At 35.2% G+C, this 26,497-nt stretch overlaps 1 protein-coding gene across 1 annotated transcript in view; it reads right to left on the bottom strand.

Annotated features, from left to right (window-relative positions):
* Positions 1-3,206: 3,206 nt before the first annotated feature.
* Positions 3,207-26,497, bottom strand: part of LOC137407378 (cytochrome P450 3A29-like) — a 31,640-nt gene continuing 8,349 nt past the window's right edge. Inside the window, exons 4-12 of the mRNA XM_068094016.1 lie at positions 18,687-18,897; positions 17,512-17,594; positions 14,345-14,523; positions 10,675-10,908; positions 8,566-8,690; positions 7,242-7,363; positions 6,783-6,920; positions 5,937-6,099; positions 3,207-3,505 (exon numbers count right to left, since the gene is read on the bottom strand). Coding sequence (XP_067950117.1) covers positions 3,425-3,505; positions 5,937-6,099; positions 6,783-6,920; positions 7,242-7,363; positions 8,566-8,690; positions 10,675-10,908; positions 14,345-14,523; positions 17,512-17,594; positions 18,687-18,897 — 1,336 coding nt within the window. The 3' untranslated portion in view covers positions 3,207-3,424. The remainder of the gene's footprint in view (positions 3,506-5,936; positions 6,100-6,782; positions 6,921-7,241; positions 7,364-8,565; positions 8,691-10,674; positions 10,909-14,344; positions 14,524-17,511; positions 17,595-18,686; positions 18,898-26,497) is intronic.

Consider the following 26,497-nt stretch of genomic DNA (forward strand, 5'->3'; position numbering starts at 1 on the left):
GCTTGAATGTGGCACCTAAGATAATGTCTCGTATTTTAGCGAAGGTTCTGTCAATGGATGAGAAGATAGCCAAAGGCACAGATCATTACATAGATGATATTGTGGTAAATGAAAATGTTGTGTCAGCGTTGAAAGTGAAGGATCATCTGCAGAAGTACGGCTTGCTGTCAAAAGAACCAGAAAGTCTGTCAAGCGCACGAGTACTGGGTTTGAGAGTAGAGGCTTCCAATAGCGGTACTCTCAAGTGGAGTAGAGACTGAGCTGCCAGAAGTGCATTCCACTGGGACCAAACGAGAACTGTACTCAATATGTGGAAAGTATATTGGTCACTATCCAGTAGCAAGGTGGTTGCGAGTAACATGTAGCTATCTCAAAAGAGAAATTAACGCTTATGGGTGGGACGATGAGGTACCCAGTAATGTCAAGAAGAGATTTGATGAGATTGATTACAGCATACCCCGCCTGTAACTGGCCAATGGAAAGTACCTGCATCTGAGAATGATAAAGTGTGATGCAATGCTAGCAGCTTGGCAATAGGAGCATGTGTCGAGATTGATAATCAGATAGTAGAGGATGCAAGTTGGTTGAGAGGTGTCAAGGATGGGGCCCATATCAATATGGCAGAGTTAGAAGGAGTTGTCAAAGCAATCAATATGGCTATGAAAAGGAATCTCAAAAATGTGACAATTTTGACAGACTCTGCCACAGTATTTGGATGGGTGAAATCTGTATTACAGGACTGTAAAAGAACAAAGGTGTGCGGCATCAGTGAAATGCTGGTGAAACGACGCCTCAATCTACTAAATGATCTTATCAGTGAGTATCAGTTGGTCTTACAAATAACGTCTGAAGACAATAAAGCTGATGAACTGACTAGAGTTCCCCACAGATGGTTGGAGAAATGAGTATGTGCTGTCAATCTAACAACTTCTGACAGTATAGAAGAGAAACTGCATGATCTACATGAAGCTCATCATCTAGGCGTTGATCGTACATGGTATCTAGCCACAGAATGGTTGGGGTCTACTGTAAAAAAGAAAGACATTGAAGAAGTAGTGAAGCGCTGTCATGTGTGCAAACGAGTTAATCCTGCACCAGCTCATTGGGAAACTGGTCAAGTAGACGTGGAAAGTGATTTGTATCGTTTAGCAACTGATGTAACACACTACCAGGGAATCCTGTACTTGACTGTTATTGACTGTGGACCGAGCAGGTTTGCAATTTGGAACAAGTTAAGAAACGAAACTGCTCCCGCTGTCATGGAACAGTTAGACCACCTATTTTGTGAGCGTGGTTATCCAGTAGAAATATTGTCAGATAATTAACCTTGCTATAGATCGTTCAAGCTTCTTCTTGACAAATGGGGTGTAAATCATATCTACAGCTGTGCTTATAGAGCTTCTGGCAATGAAGTGATAGAACGCAATCATCGTACTATTAAACGCATGCTTGCCCGCTCCGATGGCACTGTCAATGACATGCTATATTGGTACAACAATTCTCCTAATGCCGATGATGTTGTGCCATTTAGGAGATTGTTTAATTACAATCCTCAGAAACAAGAAACTACTAGAATATCGGCTAAACGGGACATTAGTTTAAACCCTTACAAAGTGGGTGACTAGGTATATGTAAAACCAGGTAACGCCAAGTGCACATCAGTGTGGAAAACTGGTAAGGTAACTTCCTTGGTATCGAACACAGCAGTTAAAGTGGAGGACATGACTCGCCATATAGGAGACATAAGATTTTGTCGGAGAGTTGATAAACAGTCAGTTACTTTAGACTGTGAGTTAGACATAGCTAACACTAATACTAACGAGTCAACTGAGGGTTTAATAAACGTTGAAACTCCACCTGTAACTAAAGACAGTCACAACAATTATTCAACTGCAGCTAACAATGCCACTAGACCAGCAAGGGCTAGGAAACCCCCAGATTTTTATGTAGCTGGTTTTAATTGATCTTGAAGATCAGGGGGAGGTGTAGTCTATGTATATATAGTAACCTATGTGTGCATGTATTATTTTATAAGCCTATATCATTTACTCTTGCTACTGCATGTAATACTATTACTCATTCTGTGTACAAGTATTTGCTGTCTCATGGATTGCTGTCTCTGTGTTTTCTACCTAGTGGTTACGCCATTCTTTACGTCATTCATTATGTTATACATATTATTGTGTCATTCGAATACAACCGGTCTTGCTGTCAAGTTAGCTGGTGGACTATACAAGGATAAAAGTACTTATTACAATCTGTAAGTTAGGTTGAGATCTAACATGTCCCAAATTTCATACCCTTGAGACCACCAGAAATAGCATTTTTCACCATGTGCAAAACGCCCTATCCTCATTTACCACACATAAAGTGGCAATCTAAACGCCCTTTCTGCAGATAGGGCGTTTTGATTGGCCTGAATACACACAAAGTTGGGCATGATGAGCAGCATTATGTAATCACATAGTATATAAACAAAGGGAAGCAAAACTAAAGCAGATATATATTTGGTTGTTTTTAAGGCGGCTTTAACGAGCTAGTGCACTTCTAAGTGCTCAATCCTATTGCTATATTTTTATCATAATATATTTATTATGACAAGGCGATATTTACATGTAAGTGACATAAGTCTAGACTCGAAAATCTGACTCTGAGATTAGATGAGAAACTTGTTTTAATTACACATCTGTGGAAAGGTTTTGCTTTCTTAAAATACTGACATTATTGCACTCAATTGTTTGTTTTAAATTATTTTCAATAAAAGCGTTTGATCATATTAAAACTACTATTTTACTTCCTCCTTTCATTTCATAACACCAGGTTTAAATGAGACTTAGAACTTTGATCATCTCATAACTTTTGAGCTGAAGGATGGCTATCACAGGACTTTAATCTCTGTGTTGGCTAAATGAGTAATAAGAATTGCAACATTTACTCTTTTGCTGACTAGTTGCAGATTAATATCAGGATTGAACTCGTAATCTTTTGATAATCCAGTCATAGCACATGGCCTTGTGGCAAACTAATAATGAGAAATCAGTCCAATTAAGAAATCAAAATGCCCTATCTATTGGTCTATTGGTATTATGTTGGTGTATTCTGTCTTTTGTGGTCAAAATTGTATCTCATGGGTACTTAAGGGCATGATTCTGATGATCTTATCTTTCATAGATGTAACATTTATTTTTCTATATTTATTAATAAACCATTCTGGTTTGACAGCTTGTTAGCATATCTTTGGTAAAATTAATAGGCAATATTTAGCAGTAATGCAATGTCCTTTGCGAACCATTGTAAAGCATTCACCAAACGGGGTTAGTCAGCAGTCAATGCAAAGATGAAGCTGCTGTGATAAGACTGTTCACTCTATAAGGGAATCTTCTGATTTCCTCTATGAAATAACAACATCTAGAAAACCTTTCAGCTACTGCCTCTCTTTGAAGGACACCTTTACGGTTTTCTCCGGCGCTAAGGCTAGAACGGCCTTGAATTTGAGTGGCCTGAACTGTAAATAAAAATAGGTAAAGGTTACTTTCCACATTATGAAGTCAGTAGATTATTAAGGTAACCAAGCAGTTGAAGCAATTTCTAGTCAAAATAAGTAAATAGGTAAAAATAAATAGTTTAAGATAAGCATAATAATTTCAGATTTTAATAATCAAAGGTTCAAATATTTCCAAAGTCTGCAGCTTTTTGTCTAACATCTTTCGTCTGTGGCCATAGTTTGACGCAAAGTATGAAGATAATCAGTGGTTAAATACTACTAGAAATTCCCGTCATACAGCCCACGACCAAAGTGATAATTGAAAAAGAAAGGGTACTGCTGGTTGAGAAATGCAATATTAGCAGTCAAATGACACTGCAGTGCAATAGAACTGCAATAATAGCTGCAATGGTAGCTGTAATGTGCTGGGTGTTATTATGTACAACAAACAGCAATAATGAAAGGAAAAGATTATATGTTTTTATCTCTCCTCTGCAATAAAAGAAATGCAATATTAGAAGTAAAATGGCAAGCTGTTGTGTGATATACACAGTTTGAAAGTTGGTTGTGTTGAATGTAGAATGGTTTTAACAGCGACCTGTAACCAAAGTGAAAAAATGGATCATGATCATAGAAACCATGGTTAAGTTGGGTGTGTGAGATTTAGAGTTATCTACACTAGCAGAAGGAGAAAATTCTCAGTTATTTTGCAAAGAAAATTTAATTCCAGCTTAATTACAGCAGATTTTTTAGTCAATAAACTGAATACATGTTTACCATTAGCACGAAAACATAGTTCTGAAAAAACTGGTGTTAAAGTTTGAGAAACGAAAACCAATGCACTATTTTGTTTACATTTAAAAACGTCATAGCAACCAATATCAAGAAGTTGTGATATTTATCTAGATTTTTGTACTTATATCTAAACAGATTTTAGTTGGTTGTCATAGAAAAAGCTGTATATCTATGAGAAAATGTAGGCCTATTACTTAATTTTGTGGGTATTAAAAATGTCTTGGCAGTACCGTGATATTGGGCGCAGCCGTAGTATCATCAACAAAATCTTTAGAAAAATAATAACAGCAACATATTGCACACCATCGGTCACTGTATACTTCAATCTTATAAATTCGAATGATTATTCTTAAAATTAAATCTTATAATAATCTTATAAAATCGAATGATTGTTCTCATAATTAAATATTGTAATAATCTTATAAGAATCGTTAGGAAATATCATCATCATTTCCTTTACTTTCACTGCTATGGACATCATTTGTAATACCGAAGTACTCATTATAAGTGTCCAAAATGGCAGAGTTAACTTTAAAATTGGCAAAAAAAAACGATTACTTTTTCAGTACTTCTATGTTAATTACAGAAACCTTCAGCAATTGGACAATGCCATAGACTGGTGAAATGCGCACACTTTTCTCGTGAAATGCACACGGCTTTAAAATTTTACTATTTGTCGCACGGTTTTACGGGTGTTTTGTTTGCCGGTTTTAAATTTGATTGAAAAAGGCTTGTCAGGTTTTCATGGTGATTTTAGGCCAGATTATTCTGTCTAGTTATGTATTATCCAATCAGATGGGTAAGTTTTAGGATATTGTCTACACTTTCCAAAGACTTGGTAACATATTTAAATAGGTTTATATGTGTTTTGTATCATTATTATACTTAAACCACTCCACACAAATATGGTTAAATATTTTGATGAGATTTCGATACAAGGGTTTGGGTACAGCGTTGATGAATAGTTTTCGGGAGTTGTGTGCGCATATGCATTTATCATAAAGTTCTCAAACACTTGCTTTGCTCGTGTTTGGTCGTGGGGTCATTAATTTTACTTAAAATCAAAAATATATTCAAGAGTATATCTTAAAAGTTTATGTGTCATTTGTAAAACTAGATCTTTTTTTACGAAGAGCAAATAGTTCTCTTAGTCAGTTTACAGTAGTAAAAAAGGATTATATCATTGAAAGTTTGCATGTTTTTTAAAAGTTGCCAACCTCCAGGGTCTGCCTTATAGGCTGACCCTAGAGGTTGGCAACTTTTCTCATAGGCTGACTGTCAAATAATGAAGTAACTATCACAGCTTTCCTATTTGATATCTTTAATTTAATCTTTAATATTTTTGTAATCCGGCTATTTAGTAGCAGTTTCTAAAAACTCTGTATTGATTTCTTTAAAATTCAACATTTTTTCCACATTTGAAAGTGGATTATATTAGCAATCGTGTTTCATTATTTTATGCATTTTGACATGAATCTGGAAACCTTTATCCACTATTGTTGTAGCTATCATATAAAATGCTTTACTCCGATTAGGTTAGCTCATCAAGTACATGTACAATATAAACTGTATTTAGTGAATAACTCACGCAGCAACTAGGATGTTTGTTCTAACAGAAATGTTAACAGGCTTCTGGCTCAGTCTATAAAGTACTCACTGGTGTCTCTTTGTTCCTCTCTATCTTAAATGCTTTCAGGGTAGCGACTATAGTCATCTTCATCTCTATGAGGGCGAGACGATTCCCAATACACTGTCTGTTACCAATTCCAAATGGCATGTAAGATGCATGCATCTCCTCTGTCATTTGCTCAGGCAAAAATCTACAGATAACATTCTATAGGGTACTTCATATAGTTTTCTCCCAGTGAAAATAGTAGCTCAAACTAAATTGACCAATTATATATAAAATGTGAGAGTCATATAACTAAATTTCACAGTATTTCTACGTTGTTAACTTGTAATTTTCTCTTATACATTTGTGCAATGCTAAATTTACAATTGATATACAGACTGAAGTGACCTATATATTAATGGAGCAACTACAGTGACCTATATAGCAAAAGAGCTACTGCGGTCACCTAAATAGTAATAAACTAGTGTAGTGACCTATATAATGGCAGAGTAACTACAATTACTTATAAAGAAGTAGAGAAAATGCAGTGATCTATATTGTAGAATAACTATAGTGATCTATAGAGTAACTTTCGAGGCCTGTATAGCAGTAGAGCCATTGCTGTGACCTACATAGCAATAGAGTAACTGCAGTGACCTATATGACTATAGTTGTAATTGCATCAGCCTATATATTGTTAGGGTATTTTCAGTATCTTATTTTGCAGCAGACCAGTGTCTGTAACCTATACAGTGTAGAGTAACTTTAGTGTCCTATTTAGTGTAAGTATTCATCTTATTGTAACTACGTTTTGTTTACCATTCACCCTATAAATTATAAGATAGTATTTCAGTTAAGCTGATACAACAGCTATAGAGGGCTTTTCCTCACCTATCAGGCTCAAAGTCTTCAGGATCTCTCCAAATCTCAGGATCTCTGTGGATTACCCAACCGGATATTGTTACAGCTGTTCCTCTCTTTATGAATATATCCTTGATTGTTACATCCTCTGAAGCTTCCCGGTCAAACCTGATATCAAACGTTTTTAGTGGCATTGGCAAATAACTTTTTTTCCATAGAATTTTGCCAGACAAATTATGAGATTTTATAGCGTATAAACTTGTAAGGTTGTTAGAGCAAATGAAACTTTAATGTTGTTGTTGGAACAAAATATTAATAGAATGTTACACAAGTGGCTTTCTATTAGAAACATGCAAATTGGTAAACATTGCACGAGCCAGGATGTAAAACATTAAATATTGCAAAGACTCAATAGCACAATAAATTTACTATTGAAATTAGTAAAAAAGTAATAGATTGACATAAAACATATTAAATTAAAAATCATACCTAAGACCCTGAGGGTAGAGTCTCATAGTTTCCTGAATGCATCTGTCTAGGTACTTGAGTTCATTCAGCTGCTCTGTAGTGACCTCTTCATTCTCACACACAGACATGATCTCTTCATACAACTAAAACATTACAAAATATTCAAAGTGTGTCTAATAGTTGTACATGTATATGTACATGTACGCCTGGTCACGAGCTACATAATTAACTTTTGTTTCACAGCAACTCTATGAGAATTTCAGCAGCTCTATGAGATGTACAATAACTTTATGAGATTATTGACAACTCTATGAGATTCACAACAACTCTATGAGAGCTACAACACTTCAATGAGATTCAAACAATTTTATGAGATTAACAACAACTCTATAAGATTCACAATAACTCTATGAGATTCACAACAACTCTATGAGATTTACATCAACTCTATGATATTCACACAAAAAAACTATAAGATTCACAACAATTCTATCAGATTCACAACAACTTTATGAGATTCACAATAACTCTATAAGATTCACAACAACTCGATGAGACTTACAAAAAATCTATGAGATTCACATCAACTCTATGAGATTCAAAGAATTTTCAAAATTCAAAATTCAAAAAATTCACAATGGTTTGTAACTCAATTTTTAGGTAAAGATTTTATAGGAAGTTTGTATATTTCATTTAAAGACCTAAAATAAAGTGTGAATTGTTCTGAGATAGCAGCTTATAAATGTTTTAGTCAAATTGTTCTACAATGTTTTTATCAACGGTGGAAACGTAAATGCTTACACAGACGCTACCCTACTTATGATTATTTGTATTACAAACAACGATAGATAGGAACGGTGCTATGCGTATGGCAAAAATTGTTCGTCAAGAAAAAAGTAAATATGAATGGTGTTGTGAGTATGCCAGAAACGTTTGTACAGAGATGCCGTAAGTTAGATTTCACATTTCACATTTTTTCCGAGTAAGTCGGCTTTCCGCCGCCTGCATCAATCTTTTTTAGTAATTACACAGCTAAAGTATTCCTAATGTGAAGCAACACTTTTCAGTAGCATCTTTTACAGCAGTCCTGTGTCTCTCCAATTGTACACAGTTTTATAGAACATGTCGTTTTATTATTATTTGGTGTTCTTTAAATACAGTACAAACCCATATAGATTACTTATACAATCCTTAAACATAAGTTTCATACAAAGTAACAAACTGAAACAACTGTCGAACAAATTCCTTTAATGAGCAGCGGTTCATAACGTATCTCACTTGTCAGTTGGTTTTTCTCAGTCTGTACTTATATTAAAGTCAAAAAAAAATAAAAATGTTGAGTCACCTTTTCTTGTACATCTGGATGCATAGCGAGTTCATAAAAGATTAGGAACATTGTGTCAGCAGTTGTCTGGAAGCCAGCAAACAGGAAAAGTATGGCATTTCCGATGACTTCATTTTTGGTCAATCCTGCAACATATCCTTTTCTATTTCTAAACCTTTTTAAAGCGCTTCTTTTTATCACATGCCTCATGTTTATTCTTTATTTTTAAATATCATTTCTTGAATGTCTATCTGTTATTATAATTATAATGATTTATTATTATCAGCGTTATTGATTGATCAATTGATATATTAATTGATTGATTGACAATGTAAAATGTCATACCAGACTGTCTTAATAATGTTAGCTCAGCAAGAGGAGTTTAAGCAGTATGGAATTTCCGAAAGGTTCAACAAAGGTTATTTACTTTATCACAATAAAGTAAATAAGCAATGGGATGGTTATTGTAGTTCTATACGAAGATAAGCTGAATAGACAACTACTTACAGTAAGATTGTAGCTAGTGTGTGGTCATATTACATTAAGTATTAGTATATGTGTATTTTACCTATTTTTCATCAGTTAATTAAATAAAGATGTTATATATTGCACTGCTTACAAGTAAGAGTAATATATGGATGACCAATGAAGGATTTCATTCCTTACATCGTATCCAGAAATGTGTTGAGTATATTTCAACACGGCGTGAGAACAACAATAAACATAACATAAAATATTTGAAGTAAATAAAACTACTGTCATTGACAAAGAGAAAATATTTCAAACTCATTTTGTTTCTCTTTTGCTGCCATTTTTATTTTACAAACAAAAGTTTCAAAAGTTTGGTTCTATTTGCTTATAAAAAAAACTATGTTTTAGGCATACTATAAATCCACTTTTACTAAAACTTGTTCTGTTGGAGCAGACATTGGGAAGATAATCATTTTATTTTGTATGGTAATGATTTTATATATAATGTAATTCTACCGCTCTACGTAAAGTTATAATGATATAAAAACAATTCCCAAGTCGTTATATGAAAGTTACATACATTCCGACTAGTTCTACTCCTTTATTATAATTATGAATTCAAGTTGCTGTATATTCGAAATTAACCAAAGATTGATCATATACAAACAGAAATGTCCAAATTAGCAAAAAAATATGGACATCAAATAGCTAAAGTAAGAGACATAACTCTCCTACCATTACTGTCTGCCATTTTGTGATGGATGTTTCCAGAATCAGATTTACTGCCCATTAATTTTTTTGACAGATTACCGTAGCCAACGTTAGCTGTTTGGGATAACCCATACTTCTGTTTTATAACCAACCAATTATCTGCCAGAAAACTGGATGAAAAGATTTTTGTTCATAACAGCTTTTCCCTAATGGTTTCCAACAGTCGAGGGCAACCTCTCACCCCTTGTTAAGAATAAAACAAAAAGCAAAAAAGCTCAAAATGTAATGAAAAACAGACATATTCAAAATATTTGCAAACAATATGTTATTGGAGGGTCATTTTTTAAAATCTAACCTTTACGCACACCAGCAACATATAAAAAAACTATCTCATTTTATGATCGTTGACTTGTTTCTTACTTCTTCTCCGCTGTTATTTGACCAAACTGGGTGAATGAAAAATGCGCAGATCATTTTTAGCATTGATGGCACAACAATATCTATTTTTAACATATAAAAGAGGTGGAAATTTGGATTCACATAGACAGGTCTTGGCGATGACAAATATGCTTTCTTCATTTTCGCATTGATTCTTGTGTCTCCGCATATAACGGCTCACACTTCTTAGGAGTGCAATCGCTCTAATCGGGAAGCTCTGGTTTGCAGTTAAATTTGTCTATCAAATTCAATTATATCGATTCAATTTTTACACAGCTTTAGTTTTGTTATTTATATAGATTGTACTAAAGAATATTGTGTATGGGTAACTCATTATGCTATGTTATCATATGTAATCAGCTAGTACAGGTATTACTAGATGTCATATACATTAAGCTGTATGTTATTATCTAACAAGAAAACTGCTACTATACTTACTAGCTATGGTGAGATAATCAAATACTCTGATGAAACTGAAGAGAAAAATAATATTTAATTTAACTTATTTACCTTTTTCAGTCCATTTTCGGCCTCTTTCATCTTTCATAAGAGGTGATGCCTTAGTTTCATCAACAAAATTGTCAGCGAGGGTCTGTAAAAAGTCAGTTCCGCGTGCCGAGTCATTTCTTCGGGCTTCAATCACGTTTTCACAGAGCAGATAGAAGTACTTGCTGGAGTTGGCATCGACAAATCCAAAGTTGAAGGTTTTATAGGCAAAACGTGCCAAACTTGGTGGAGCCACTACTGCAACAGAAGTTTCGATGAACATGTTCAGCCATACAGAGTGAAGGGTTTTTGAGTTAATTACAAAAAGAAGAAACTAAAACAATGTTTATTTCTAACAACTGACTGGTAACACAAAGTAATCCATAAGGAAATTAGTAAACTTGCACAACTAGCATACTGTAAAGTAAAGCACACTTAAGTTGTTAGCCTACTATAATGATGCATCATGAAGGTGTATGTACTATGTTATTGTGTGTACTATCTGCTGTACTATCAAGTGTACTATCATGTGTACTAACCCGTGTACTATTGTATGTACTATCATGTGTACTATTGTACTTACTATCACTCCTACCATCAGGTCTACATGCACATTCAGAATATCATTCAGAGTCCTGAATACTATTCAGGCCTACGCACAATAACTGATGTCTTACATTATTTCTGGTTATGCTTGTAGCAACCCTACGTTTTTAGGCTTTCGGATTCTACTAGTATCGGAGCATTTTTTACAAGAAGTATTCAAGATACAAAATTAGACATAGCTAATAGAAACGTATAAAAAGCCTCCGGTGTTTGAAAAGTAAAAACTGTTTAAAAAGTAAAAACATACTTTAGAAACACAGAATCAGGCCAAAGTCTGTCTTTGCTATCATCGGGGACTGTTTTATAATAATTACAACAACAAATACATTGCACCATCAGGATACGGTTTTATTCCTTTCCAGGGTTGGCATTGTATGGTGGAAAAATTGCATGGAGGGCTATAGAAACCATAATAATTATATAATGAAAACGACACTTGGTAAAAATCATCAAAACTATTTACAACTACTGTACATATAAAAAAGTAGCAACAAATAGTATGGTAACCTTAAAAACTATACAATAATACTTCAACTTACAAGTGCTCCAACGTACGATAAACTTGAGATACGAGCCAGCTTTTAAGCAAGTTTTAGCACTAACATACGAGCCATGTTTGAGATACGAACACGTGAGTCAGTTGCCAAGTATGCCGGAGGTGTTTTATGAGAACCGCATCAATCTGTATTTTTCAACTGCTCAGGTTATACTTTTGTACCTTGCTCTTTTGTGCGCGATTTTCAGTGCAGAATTATGTGAATTAAAAGTACTGTGCGTAGACCGAAAGTTTGCCAGTAAAATGAAAGATGAAATGCAAAGAAAAAGCAAATGATAACAATTGATATTAAACGGAAAATTATTGAAAAATATGCGAAATGTGTAAGCGTGATTGAGCTAGCTCAGCAATATGGCAGAAATACATCCACAAATATCAAACAGAAGGATTATATTCAGAGCATTTATTTAGTTCGCAAAAGATTAATCATAGTTTCTAAACGGCGTAGCGATCTTCACGACCGCTGATGGAGAGACTGCTCAGGCATTGGATAAAAGATAAACAATTGGCCAGTGACAGCGTAACTGAACGATGTTATGTGAAAAGGCCGGTGCTATCTATCAAGACTATAAACATTTGGACAAGTTGGCTAGTGGTCGTACATTAACCGTTTGATACGACACCTGTGCCGTATCAGTCGACACAGCCCTAATCGCAACATGTTGAAAGGGTGACAAAGGCAAACGTCCTTAGATAGGTTTATCTTAAAACGGTCGGCTAGTTGTGAAAGCGAAACAAAGGAAAAATTTGCTAACCAGCGAGAAACTTCAAACTATGAACGCCGAAGAAAGTTTAATTACGTTGTTCAAAAGGAAAGTTTGCTTTTAGGTCTGCTTCTAAGTTTTGTCTTTTAAAACTTTGATAAAATCCAAATTTATTAAAGTCAACTGTTGTAATGAAGGATAACTCTATATAACTCCTTAGGATATCTCCCTCTCTGGCAAATGCTAGCGTTAGCTGCTATTGTATGTATTTAATTTTACATTTTAATTAATCACATTTCCTTGCGTTATTTTTTATTTGTTGATTTTTAAAAACTTGTGGTAAGTTAGGACGATAACCAACATGTTCTTTCTGTTACAATATCTTGTTTTAAGTGTTTCATTTGCATTTTTAGAGTATGGAAACCAATCAATATATATTTAATTGTTCTATATATAAATAAATTGCACCAACATGCGAGTAAATTGACATACGAGCTCAGTCTCTGAACGCATTGAGCTCGTAAGTCGAAGTATGACTGTAGTCACCTACAGTAACTTTAGTGTATTTAGTGTATTTATTGGTTATGATCGGCATTGAAATGTAACGTTGCACTGTGTTATGTTGAATTACGTACCTTTGAGAATTCTTACCTTCAAGACAGCCGTACATATAACATAAAGATTAAATTCACTTCAAATAAGTTCAGCTTACTAAACACTTTTTAAACACTTTATTTAAAGCTATGTTTTAGTATGTATTTCTAAATTTTTTACTGAATTTCAACTTTTTATCACTACAATTTTACCACCTTTTAGTTTCTGGCTTCGTTGTCAATGCAATTTTAACAGATCTCTTTAAAACCTTTTTCAACCTACAGTAATTTGGCAAGAAAGTTTGAGCATGCTGTTTTTATCATGAAGTGGATTTTATTAGCAGGTAATGGAAGTTGTGTGATCGCTGAGTTTTTGTTTAAACGGATTGCAACTCTAACTTTGCTTTTGGTTTTAAAGAGAAAATATTAGGCCTACTGTGTTACAGATGAAAAATGCTGAGCTGAGAAAAATCGGTCATCGTCTCTATTTCAGGTGTTGTGAAAAAGCTTTCAGCGCACATAGTAAGTTTGGCGTTTTTGTGATTTTGACGTACGGAATAAGTGCACTGCCTGCCAAATTTGAACTTGGGCAAAGATTTGGTTGAATTCATGTGGTGAAATAGAATTTACATGGTGAGGTGAAAAAATCATCATGTTCCACTTCGAAAGGTGAAAAAATCATATATCAAGGTGATCGTATCCTGAGGGTGAACTGTAATGATACTGTCCACAATTCTTGTGGTGAAGATGTAATATTTGTTGTAACTCTTAATTCTTCTTGTTTAAATATACTTTTACTCTCAACTCGACGTGGCTGGTTCTAACAAGAATAGCGAAAAAAGTGTTTTGGAAACCCATTATTGGTAAGCAGCAATTCTGAATCACTTACTTATTTAGCAGAGTTAAAACCTAGACATTTTAGACTTAAAGGAACATCTAATATATATCACAGTTTTACTAAAAAATTCAAGTTGAGAATAAGGGTTGGAAAAATTATTTATGATCATTTTTATTGCTATGTTGTACCTATACTGCACTTTGGTGCACCTATAGTGCACCAATAAGTGCACTATGTTGTACCTACTGCACCTATTGGTATTTCTGGTACCTATTGTTACAAATATAAAATAATTGTTGAAGTAGCAGTACTTAGCATTGAGTGTCGAAATATCAAAAAAGCTGTCTCAACTAACTGGTGAATGAATGAAAACTCTGAACACTTGTTAATAACTTACAAACCACGAAAAGGATGATCGTGTTACGTATTTTGTCAAACAGGGTGGAATTGGCCTGAGTCTGTGCTGTCAAAGCAAATGCATTTTTTGCAAATTCATTATCCTCTTTTGTTTGTGCTTCAGCGTCAAATCCAAAAGCGGTTCTTGAAATGACATCAAGTGTGAGAAGATTTGTTTTTCTGCAATAAAAATAGTTCACAAATTTTTAAGGTATACTAAAACTTTGCAAGAGCTCGTGTTGCTGAAATCTGCAAAGATGATTTCTATTCAGGATTTATATCTATATACAACTAGAAAAACATTTCAAATGAATAGCTCATCGATCATTATACCGATTTATTATCATCAGCATTAGTAACTGATTAGCCGGTGATTGATTTGTAGAATGATTGATCGATAGATTGTTTGATTGCAACACAACAAAGCCAGTAACTAAACTATTATTGATCTAGAGTTACTAGAAAGGGATGACCAACATCTCGCTGTGAGTATGATATGAGTCAGGAATTGTTATTTAAACACTATCCTGTTCATTTTACTGACGCTTTTGTAGGATAAGTTGTAAAAAGTTAGTGCTATCAGTATACCGAAGGTTGATCTAGAGAGTACTGACAAACGACATTAGATATTAAACGGTGAGATGAACCAATCAGTAGCTTCATATAGACAACTCCGGACTATGGCATGGTATGGGTGTTATGGGAAAGCTGGCTGGCACTCTACTCAGCCAGCTTCCAAAGGAGACATCGGCTAACCGACGAATCAGCCCAGCCGGACTGAAAAGCCAACAACAAGCAAACGAAACCGGCTAAAGTTAGCCAGAAAAAAATGACCAACTGGTCATCGAGCTAAAGGGACGAGTCCTTTTGTATAAAAGAGCAAGCTGGGGAACCACACATCCCACATTGATGGTAGTGCTCATGCAAGACTGCCCTTTGATATACAGTCATACTTCAACTTACGAGCTTAATGTGTTCAATTTACTCGCATGTTGGTGCAATTTATTTATATATAGAACAATGAAATATATATTTATTGGTTTCCATACTCTGTAAAATGCAAATAAAACACTCAAAACAAGATATTGTAACAGAAAGAACATGTTGGTTATTGTCCTAACTTACCACTTGCTTTCAAAAAGCAACAAATAAAAAATAATGCAAGGAAATGTGTTAAATTAAAATGTAAAATTAAAGACATACAATAGCAGCTAACGCTAGCATTTGCCAGAGAGAGATATATAAGTTATTCTTCATTACAACAGTTGACTTTAATAAATTTGGATTTTATCAAAGTCTTAAAAGACAAATTTAGAAGCAAATCTAAAAGCAAACTTTCATTTTTAACTTAACATAATTAAAATTTCTTCGGCGTTCATAGTTTGAAGTTTCTCGCTAGTTAGCTAATTTTTCCTTTGTTTCGCTTTCACGACTAGCCGGTCGTTTTAAGATGAACCTATCTAAGGACGTTTGCCTTTGTCGCCCTTTCAACATTTTGCGATTAGGACGAACCCAGGTGTCGTCACAAAGGTGCACGACCACTAGCCAACTTGTCCGAATGTCTATTTTTATAGTTTTGATAGATAGCAACGGCTTTTCAAATAGCGTCTTTTCAGTTACGCTGTCACCGGCCAATCGTTTATCTTATATCCAATGCCTGAGCGGTCTCTCCATCAGCGGTGGTGAAGATCGTCGCGCCGTTTAGAAACTACGGTTAGTACTTTGCGAGCTAAATGCCCTGAATATAATCCTTCTGTTTGATAATTGTGGATGTATTTCTGTCATATTGATGAGCTATAGCTCAATCATGCATACACATTTTGCATATTTTTCAATAATTTTCCATTTAATATCAATTGTTATCATTTGCTTTTTCTTTGCATTATTTTTCATTTTACTGGCAAACTTTCGGTCTACGCACAGTACTTTTAATTCACATAATTCTGCACTGAAAAGCGTGCACAAAAACACGGTACAAAAATATAACCTGTGCAGTTGAAAAATACAGATTGATACTGTTGTCATAAAACACCTCCGGCATACTTGGCAACTGACTCACGTGCTCGTATCTCAAATAAGGCTCATATGTTAGTGCTAAAACTTGCTCAAAAGCTGGCTCGTATTTCAAGTTTCTCGTACGTTGGAGCACTCGTAAGTTGAAGTATTACTGTAATACACTTTCTGTTGTAACTCTTAATTCTTCTTGTTTAAATATGCTTTTATTCTCAACTCAACGTGGCTAGTTCTATCAAGAATAGCGAAAAAAGTGGTCACAGCGGACTTTTTTAAGTATAGATGAAGAGATATCTTTAACCTGATAGATGTATCATACTGATCTCACTGATATTCTACTTTAGTTATCAACAGATGGAGTTGCGATAAAATAATTCTGTGCCTAGTTTACTTAGATGTAATCAAGAGATGTAGGAGTATTATCAATTCTATCCAATGTCAGATCATTCCTTAATTTAGTAGTTGTCTGATCTTTTCTGCAAATGTACTAGCAAACAAAAGTTGTTGGTTTCTGTAGACATTATAAATAGACTTGAGCCTAGTGTAGAATTGATGAATAAGTGAGGTTATGCTGTCAAGGTTACATCAAACTTTTCACGATAAACAAATATTGCCAATGAGTGTGTAACTGACAACTTAAATTTTTTTAGAAACAACTTCCGTAAAGCATTACCTTAGGACACTTATGTATTTGCCTCATCTAAGTTTCGTGTTTTCGTGGAGTCATCCTCTCGTGAAAATTTCATGAGTGAAAATAAACTATCATAACGAACGAGCGAAAACGCGGAATTAAATAGCTTTTTTCATTGATAGTCCAAGAAACAAATGGCAGCAAGCGATCAAATTGCATTATCGATTTCGGCCACACAATTCTACCTGTGGTTCACAACTACAAACTAGTCTCAAATTGAAATTGTTTTTCTTACCGGTGAACCGAACCTGAGGAATCTAATTATGTTTGTTCCATAGCATTTATTTTCACATCACTATATTTTGGCACTCATCAGAGCTGCGAAATTAAGTTGCATCGAAATTTTACTCTGTATGCTACTCACGAAACTAAATACTAGCGAAATATAAGTGTCTTAGGGTATTAAATATGCAAAACAACGAAATAGTGAGCAGATCTGGTAAACTAGTAAAAAGTTAGCTCACCTTCGTATGTCGACAGGTTGCCCTCGCTCCTTCCTCAACACCTCTATAAACCTATCATCACACTTCTGAATGGCCGGCATCAGCTGCCAACACAGATGAGAAAAGGAATGAATACATAAAACGGTAGATATGTTAACTTTCTGTCATTTGGAAAGGTAAGCTGTCCTTGAAAAGTGTGAGTTTTTTAACTGGTAATGATCCCTAGTTTTTGCCAAATAGGTGCCCATGACGGTTGTAGTGAAAGTGTAATAGGACACTTGACAGAGCGCAAATGAGCGCAAGTGTGCTGGCTAATTGCCAAAGAATGGCCTCGAGCTAAACGCACCGTATCTTGTGGCAACGGCACTTCTTATTTGGGTGTAAAAAGAGGAAACGCTTAGATCTAAATACGCGTAGTCGAGATCTTCCTATTATTTTATTGAACTAATGTGAACAGAATTGAATTCGTGAGTTGTTATTAAAGGAGCTAATAGGTATGTTTATTATTGGTTTCTTTGTTTATATTACATCACATAAACATTGTTAGCATGTCTATTGTTGCAAGTAGTTTCTTGCTGTGTGATTGTTAAATTTTGGTTTTACGCTTCAATCTTGGCTATGATAGTTTATGAATGTTTTTGAAAAGAAGACATCATGGAATAAATAATAATCTGTAAAAATTAGCACTGTCTCTTATAACCCAGTTAGTATTATCAACATTGTCTCTTATGACCTACTGTAGTTTGTATCATTAGCACTGCCTCTTGTAGCCCAGTTAGAGCTATCAACACTGTCTCTCGTGACCTAGTTTGTATTATCAACACTGTATCTTATGACCTAGTTTACATTATTAGAACTTTCTCTTATAACCTAGTGTGTATTATTAACACTGTACCATATGACCTCGTTCCTTTTATTAACACTGCCCTTTATGACATAGTTTGTATTAATAACACTGTACCTAATGACCTAGTATGTATAATTAAAACTCCCTTATGATCTAGTTTGATATAATAATATTTGGTTGCTTCATTTAGTTTCATCATTCATTCGTTCATATTCGCCCACAATTTCAGAATCTCGCAACAGCGTAGCAATCGTTTCATTGGTTCACAGCTTCAACAAAACAACTACTAAACAAAAATTAATTATTTGCAACGATCAACAAATTATCTCACTTTCTGTAGCAAACTTACCCTTTTTAGTTTCCCTGAGGAAAACTCTGGTGAAAGCATTTTTCTCACAAACTTCCAATGTTCTCCACCAATAGAGAAAAGGCCTTCATCCATGACGCCCCCAAATACAAATTCTCTTCTGTTTATGAATTTATTGAAGTTCTTGATGAATGCTTCTTTCAGCCACATGCCATCATACACCATCAACACAGGAGTTGTCCCCTCAAATACTCTGTCGGAATTTTAATAGGGCTCTCAAGTTGACCCAAAGTTGTTTTAGTCAGAGAGCAGGACAACCCTATCTGTCATAAAAATGATTTCTATTATTTTTCTCAACTTATGCAATATGATGCGTGCAAAAGATTCTACAGTATTTATATATTGCCTGTTTGAACGTTGCACTCTGTAACCTCGTTGCTTATATACTTTCATGTTTAAATTACATCTCATCAAATGGCGGAGGCGTAATAAACAAGTCGATCATTGTTGCCATTGTGACAAGGAATTTCACAGACTGCGATTGGATGATTGGAACAAAACGTCATAACCCACCAGATTTCTTAGAAATGGCGGCTCAAACTAGTACAATGTGCTGCGTACATTGTGTGCCCAAGCTACTAACCTCAAGTGATTTAGTAATTCTATCATCTCAACAGATAAAAACGGTAACCGAACCTGTTGACCACTATAAGTTCAACCATTTGGAACCATTTTCAACTATTTCTAGGTAAGCAGAACTAATTAATTTCATGATCAAACCGAAGACCTCGTTCGTTCACCGCGATAGCCATTAATTCAACGTTATTGAATATCAAGAACGATGTGCATATTAATACGATGATTAAATCACTATTGACTGACAATAAATTCTAAGCAACTAACAAATGTCATCACGGACCATATTTTACATGTGGTGTGGTTAAATATTCCATTGTATCTTGTTGTTTTATTCGTTTGAATTTGAGGATCATGATGATCTGTCAATCAAGGCCAATCTACCTTACATGATTTGAGCTGAAGACTTAACATGAGGAAACGCTCAGATTCAACTCAATAATAAGCTATTAATTTGTTTACTACTTTCTTGTCGTGTGATCTGCATACTAGATCCCAGTAGATTATTATATGAATCAGATTTGATATTATATTATGTCATTGACACCAACCATAACTCGCCACATCTCCAGCCCTGACCCTAGTTTGTATTTGGCATAGCCAAAAAAAGGTGGGCTCTACAACTGAAATGTTTTATAGAGCACTCAGAGATTTGATGGACAGAGGTGATGTGCTTCAAGCGCATCAAAATTGTTACATTAAGTTCACCCATAGAAGAAACTTGAAGAGGGCACATCCTGAACAAACAGTAAGTTTAATGACTTGTTGTGTGAGACAGCGTCGTAGCTTCTCGACTGCCTGTCCCTACCAACTTTCTCACTGAAAACTATCAAAGTTTAAATACTGAAATGTTGAATAAGATCACACTGGAGTTCATCCTGCAGCCACATTACAAACTGATGTTGCCTTTTGATGACCTTCCTAATATGCTCTCAAACTACAAACTGCATTATTTTTCATAAGCTTGTTAATGTATTCCTGGCTAAACAGGCTGAAAGAAAACTGGATTTGGAGACTCTGACTAGGGAATAATAGACTATTCCTAAATTTATGTTTTATTTTCATAGCCAAGTACATCCGCACTTCTGAGTATTGAGGCCTTAGATTCCTGTGAAGATTCATATGAGCCTCATCCCAAACGATCGAAGACAGGCTCTAGTCAAATACTGGATCCGTTATGTGTCTTATGTGGTGGTGACTCTAAGTCAAAAAGGATCACTCGGAAGGGAAAACACATCTATGACAAACTGTGTAAGGCACAGACTATCAGTGCTGGTAAGTTTTTTTCTTTATCTGCATCAAATCAGCCTTTTGATTTTGTTTTGAAAGCAACAAGGCACAGCAATCATGAACTGTGGTGTGGCAGGCAATGATTTTCAAGTTATGATGTCGTCTTTTCATGATTTCCTCTTTATGATTCTGATACTATGCTCTACTCTCTATTACGATTATTCAGGTCAACTCATACCAAAAGCTGTAAGCTTAAATGATGAAAGCATCTTATCTCTAGTTCGTGGCTCTGATCCTGTGGCAAGGGAGCTTATGTACCATTCTTTTTTGTTATGATAGATATATCAAAAGAAAATCTCCTTGTACAGAGTAAGTAGGCTTCAGTAAATTCATTATTGGCCTTAAATTAAAGTCATGAGTCATTTGTCCAATAATGTATTGCTTTATTCATTCACTTAATAATCTGTATAACATATTATATAATTTTTAGCATACTTGTGGTAAGTCACTGTCTACCCCTTGTAAAACTGGTGGTGTGATGTGCATAGTATTTAATATTGCTAGTAGTCACGCTTACTAATTGCAATCACTAATACCCAGACTAATCCATGGCTGTTAGTGCTTGTGTCTGCACACTAACACTAACCACAACTGTAACTTCTAATTTCTCATAACGTGGTATATTACTAGATCTATCAACCAATCTTCTTATGAAACTAAAGTCGGTGGAACTGGTGCTTGATCTTGTAGTCTGGGGGCCACAGTGCATTGTTGTGTCATCTTTTTCCAAGGAGGCACACCAATGGGGTATAACGAGTCTTAGGTTTAATAGATAGAATAAAGCATCCCATACCTTATTTACCATACCTACCAGAGATATTGTTGTCAAGCAGTGATTACTTGTCATTAAAAGGTGGCTAGAAATACATAAATAAGATTTTTCTTGCGCAATTAGCCAAATCAGCCAATCAGCTCCGTAAACATAACTCTATGCCTTGTTTTCATAGGGAACATATTAAATGAATAATAATGTAATAACACATAGGTTCTTAGTATGTTTCCGCTATCTTCCTGTCAGAAACTGCCGTCAGCGTTGGTAGTAGCAATGAAAATTTAAAATCTATCTAAATTGATTACCACAGTTAACTATTATGGATTACATAATTCATTATAATCAAGTTCTACATTTTAATAAGCCTTACTAATGGAAAAGAGCCAATAATCTAAAGTTTCTATGAGATGTAGAGCACCATCTACAAACAGTCAGATAGGTCCGTAGCAAACCCACTAAAGTGATCGGAACAACTCACAGTGTTTGTCGCATGCAAATACCACACTGAATGCTTAATGAAGATAGCTAGTGAGTCGAAATAACATAACTTCTCAAGTTGCAAAGAATCTCAAACCCCTAAAAAACTAAGGTGAGATGATAGCAAACTGTTTTACTTAATACTTTGATAAATAATCAAACGATTCATCAATCAAAGATTAAATGCATTACTTCATTGAAAATCTTGCGTTTCCTTCATCTAATCATGCTTTTCCAAAACAAACAGCTTCTTGCTTGAGTATTGTTTGTCGGTGTTTACTGCAGTCAGCTGGATCAATGAGTGATAGGTGTTGATTAAAATGAATCACTGTCAAACTTCTCAGTCCATATTTTACATATTGGTCATAAACTATACAATAAACCAATTTTTGTCATAGGTATTGACACTCAGTGTTTCATACATTCAATGGCTTAATTCACCTTGTTTAATTTTTTTAGGCTAAGACGGCAGCACTACATAACATTATTAGCTACTTAGATTATTGGGCTTCATAAATATAATACCTCTTGTGTATTTTTGAATAAACCAGTCATATTGGAGTATTTGTTATATAGCATGCCTTTGCTGATCATTATTAACACTTAGCTCGCCTATTACTTAGCTCGCCTATTTACAAAATTGGTGACTGTATTGCTCTTTAAAACGTCAAGCCAATTTCAACACAACGCGTAGTACCTTCATGCATGCAGCTGTATGATTATTATGTAACTGATATTTTGGTTAGTTTTAAAATTTTATATAGTGTCATGCAGATCTTATACTGTATTATTACATTATATTCTGGTGTATTATATTACAATAACTGTATTATATTGTATTGAACTGCGTTGCAGTAAATCGTTTTATAGGATTTATGTGTCGCATTATGTTGTGTGATATTAATATTAATACATATTTCATTGTATTTTAATCTATTGAGTTATATTTTATTATTATAGTGCTCACATATCAAAATTTTATTACCTTACAGAAGTATGCGATGTATGAGTTAACTAAATATTGTTGTGGCAAGAGCTGAAGGGTGTACATCTATTCCTTTCATGTAGGGCTATGCACATTGACTACACATGAAAATCAGTCCTGTACCTCTTCCTATTTTTAAGTTTTAAATTTATACCTACATGTACATGCTTTGATAGATCATCTTTTTCTGATAGGTTATGATGGATAAATATTGCACCATAAATGTAAGCTCTTATATGTCTTTATGATAATTTTGTATTTTGAACTCATTGTATGTAATGGATGTGATTTTTTACTTTGTAGTCAGCCGCCAAGGACTCAATATGACAGACATTTCTTGTCATCATCTTATCCACTGGTCTGCCAGAAACCTCTTCATACTCTTTACAATGGGACCTGTACAACTACTGATTGACAGGCTATACTGTATACCTCATTGGGTACACTGGTTATGACGCAGACTAACGAATTTAATGTTTAATATTTTAAATAAAATTATTATATTGCTGAGCAACACGTGACAAGCATAAAGTATTTATTATGCTTCTCTTAGTGCTTTTCGTCGGTACATGTTATTTCTTTTTTATTTAACTGACATATATGAAATCTCTTGCTTAGTTTTAGATTTATTGTACGAGTAGTGTGCTAAAACAATATTGGTGCAGCATGTTTGATGACAACTAACTTTATGGATGATTAATTAATATCATAGGACTTTGTATGTGTATTTTGATACATTGTATGATAATTATATTATATAGCATACTTACCAATGTACACAGTCTGTTTATCATGATACATCGAAAACTCTCAATCGATTCTAGAAAGCATTTTGCAAAGTATTTAATAAAACCATTAAATAAAATCTTAAAGCTCATCATCACTGTCCATATGATTACCATCTTCAACCTCGTCGTTCATTTCATTGCTGCAGTCTACGCAGACACATAGACTTGTGCAAACTAAAGATGCAGTTTTGCATCATCATCGGCTTTCACACCTACTCTTCTTTGCATGAGCAACTAGTTCAATGGACAAACTGCCTGGGAATCGCTCTGTGTCCATCAGGAAACCACTGCACAGAATTCTTAATCGTCTTTACTCCAGCCATGATTTGTGGGATCAGGCGGCATAATTAGTAGGAGACTGGATTAATAATGACTAGGTCACAAATATGCTAGAAATATTAAGCTACCATAAAACTCATCTTCCACTTGTTGACACAAAAATGTTCTGTGGCCCCCAGACTTGGTTTGTGTGGAGATTACAGTCCTGTTATTTGCATACAAAATCTTTGTACCTGTGATAAACTCTTCTTGCAGAAACCTGTGTTAAATAAACTATTTTAATGATTCCTGCCACTTCATTCAAGCTGTATATATTTTTATGATTGCCATACTGTGGTTTGAAATATCAACACAATAGGTCAATGTTCTAGATATGCAAATACAGATCGAAGTCAACTGCATTTCGAAGGTATCCTGTTTATTTTATACAGTGACCATACCACTGCAGGGAGCCTGTCTCAAGGACTGAATAAGTTTGTAGCTAAGCTGAAAGCCTTGTTGTTAGCTGGAAGGGAGGTGGCCAGATATAGTAAGCTCTATGAGATGTATACTGAGATAATGCAAGACTATCCGGATGAACAAGTAATGAGGTAAGAATTAAGATAAAATCTTTTTACCTTGAGTAGAATTTACCCACATAACAACTAATATGGACCGAGTGCTGGACCTATTTGTTCTACAAATAAGGCTGAGTAAACACCCGTAGCAGGTATTTCTAAAGACGACCATGACAGCAGCAAACCTTTTGTGCAGCTCAGGCATATACCGCCGGTTATATACTACTTAGTAGGATTAGTCACACTGGCATGTAAATTAATCTGAAGTACCGTCAATTAAACAATATTTTTACCACATGATTTGTTCTTTTATTTATAGACCAAGCAGACTAAAAGAAAACTTAGCTGTCCATATACCAGAATTGACATTCTTGGCTTCCAATAACAAGAAGAAGTCACAACTAGTCTATCCTAGCTCTTTGAATGTGTCTGAAGTCATTTCGCATGACATGTCAACGGTTGTGGACTCTCTGTCTGACACTGACAGTGACTGTAGCTCACCTTCAGTGTACAGTAGGGTGCAACCAACATATAACCAGGAAGTTGCGCATGTATCACAGGCTATTCAGGAAAGCATAGCAACAGTACCAAAGAGATTTCCCATTTGGCCACCGCAGCTTAGGGATTTCTCTACTGAATCGTGCATGAAGTACTCACCTTTACTTAAGTACTCACTAGCAATAAGTCTTCAACTTTATTGCTAGTATCACCGGTCAAACAACTGTTGATTTGGCAAGTTCAGATGAATATGTCAAAGTCACATCCAGCATTCAGAAGCGAATCAGTTCTATTTGTCAAGATATTGTATCATTGTCATCTAAAGTTTTGACCCCTAAATCACTCGCCCTTGGTTTAACACTCCGACACATTACAGGCAATAGACTAGTCAATGACCTGTTAGCAGGCTTTGGCCACACTTCAAGTTACCACACTATTGTACGACTTGAAAGCGCCCTCGCAGTGAAGCATCTGACAAACTCTATATCAACCAACTTTCAAAAAGGCACTTGGACAGTGGTAGTGTGGGACAATATTGACTTCAACAACGAGACAATCACAGGTGGAGGCACTGCACACTGCGTAAATGGTATAATGCTTCAGTCAAAAACCTCCACAGACAGCTCTCATGATTCTCATCAGTCAGTTGATAGATCAGTTAGGAAACTTCCAGCTTACGACAAAAACATTTGTCCAATCACATATCAAGGAAAGCCGGAGCCACGCCATACTGCAATGTCTATCAACAACCCGTTCCCTCAACATTCTGACAACATAGAGGAATTCATCTACATTGCTTTGAAACATTCACATCAGGAGCCCAGTGTTATTCCACCATGAACAGAGTATAACCAAGTCATCTACCACAACAAATCTGTGGACATAACTCCTTCTGCCATTCACTACCTCCCGCTCATCGAGGCTCCTGCAACAGATATATCAACTATCAATACTATCTTATCCAGAACTATTGATCTTGCAGATAAGCTTGAGCTACCAAAGATTGTTGCTGTCTTCGACTTGGCAATATATTCAAAGATCCAACACATCAGATGGAATGATAGGAATGAAAATTACTACAAGAGAATAATAGTCAGACTAGGCGAGTTCCATACTGTAATGTCTTTTCTAAGTATCCTTGGCAAGCGGTTTGGCTCTGGAGGTTTGACAGATCTAGTGGGTGGAGGCAGATGTAGTTGCTGCCGGTTCTATAAATGGTGCACTGAGTGGGAAACATTACAACAGAGCTATCAGAGGATATAAAGTGGTATATGAAGCCCTGTGTAGAATACAGCTAGAGGATTATCTGTCATCATGCAGTGATGAGTAGGTGGCCAAGTATCAAGAGCTTGCTAATTCTATGAAAAGGAAATTCTCATCAGAAATGTCAATCGATCATGCTGTGCAAGAACTATCAACATTCTATACAGATTTCAAGCAGTATGTCAGTGCGAAAGAGACTAGAGATCCCACCTACAAGTATTGGAACAGCTACCTCAGCATGGTCAGGCTTCTTTTAACCTTCATCCGAGCAACAAGATTGTCAGACTGGGATCTACATTTGCAATGTA

This window comes from Watersipora subatra, chromosome 10 (assembly GCF_963576615.1).
Source record: "Watersipora subatra chromosome 10, tzWatSuba1.1, whole genome shotgun sequence".
Classification (NCBI taxonomy): domain Eukaryota; kingdom Metazoa; phylum Bryozoa; class Gymnolaemata; order Cheilostomatida; family Watersiporidae; genus Watersipora; species Watersipora subatra.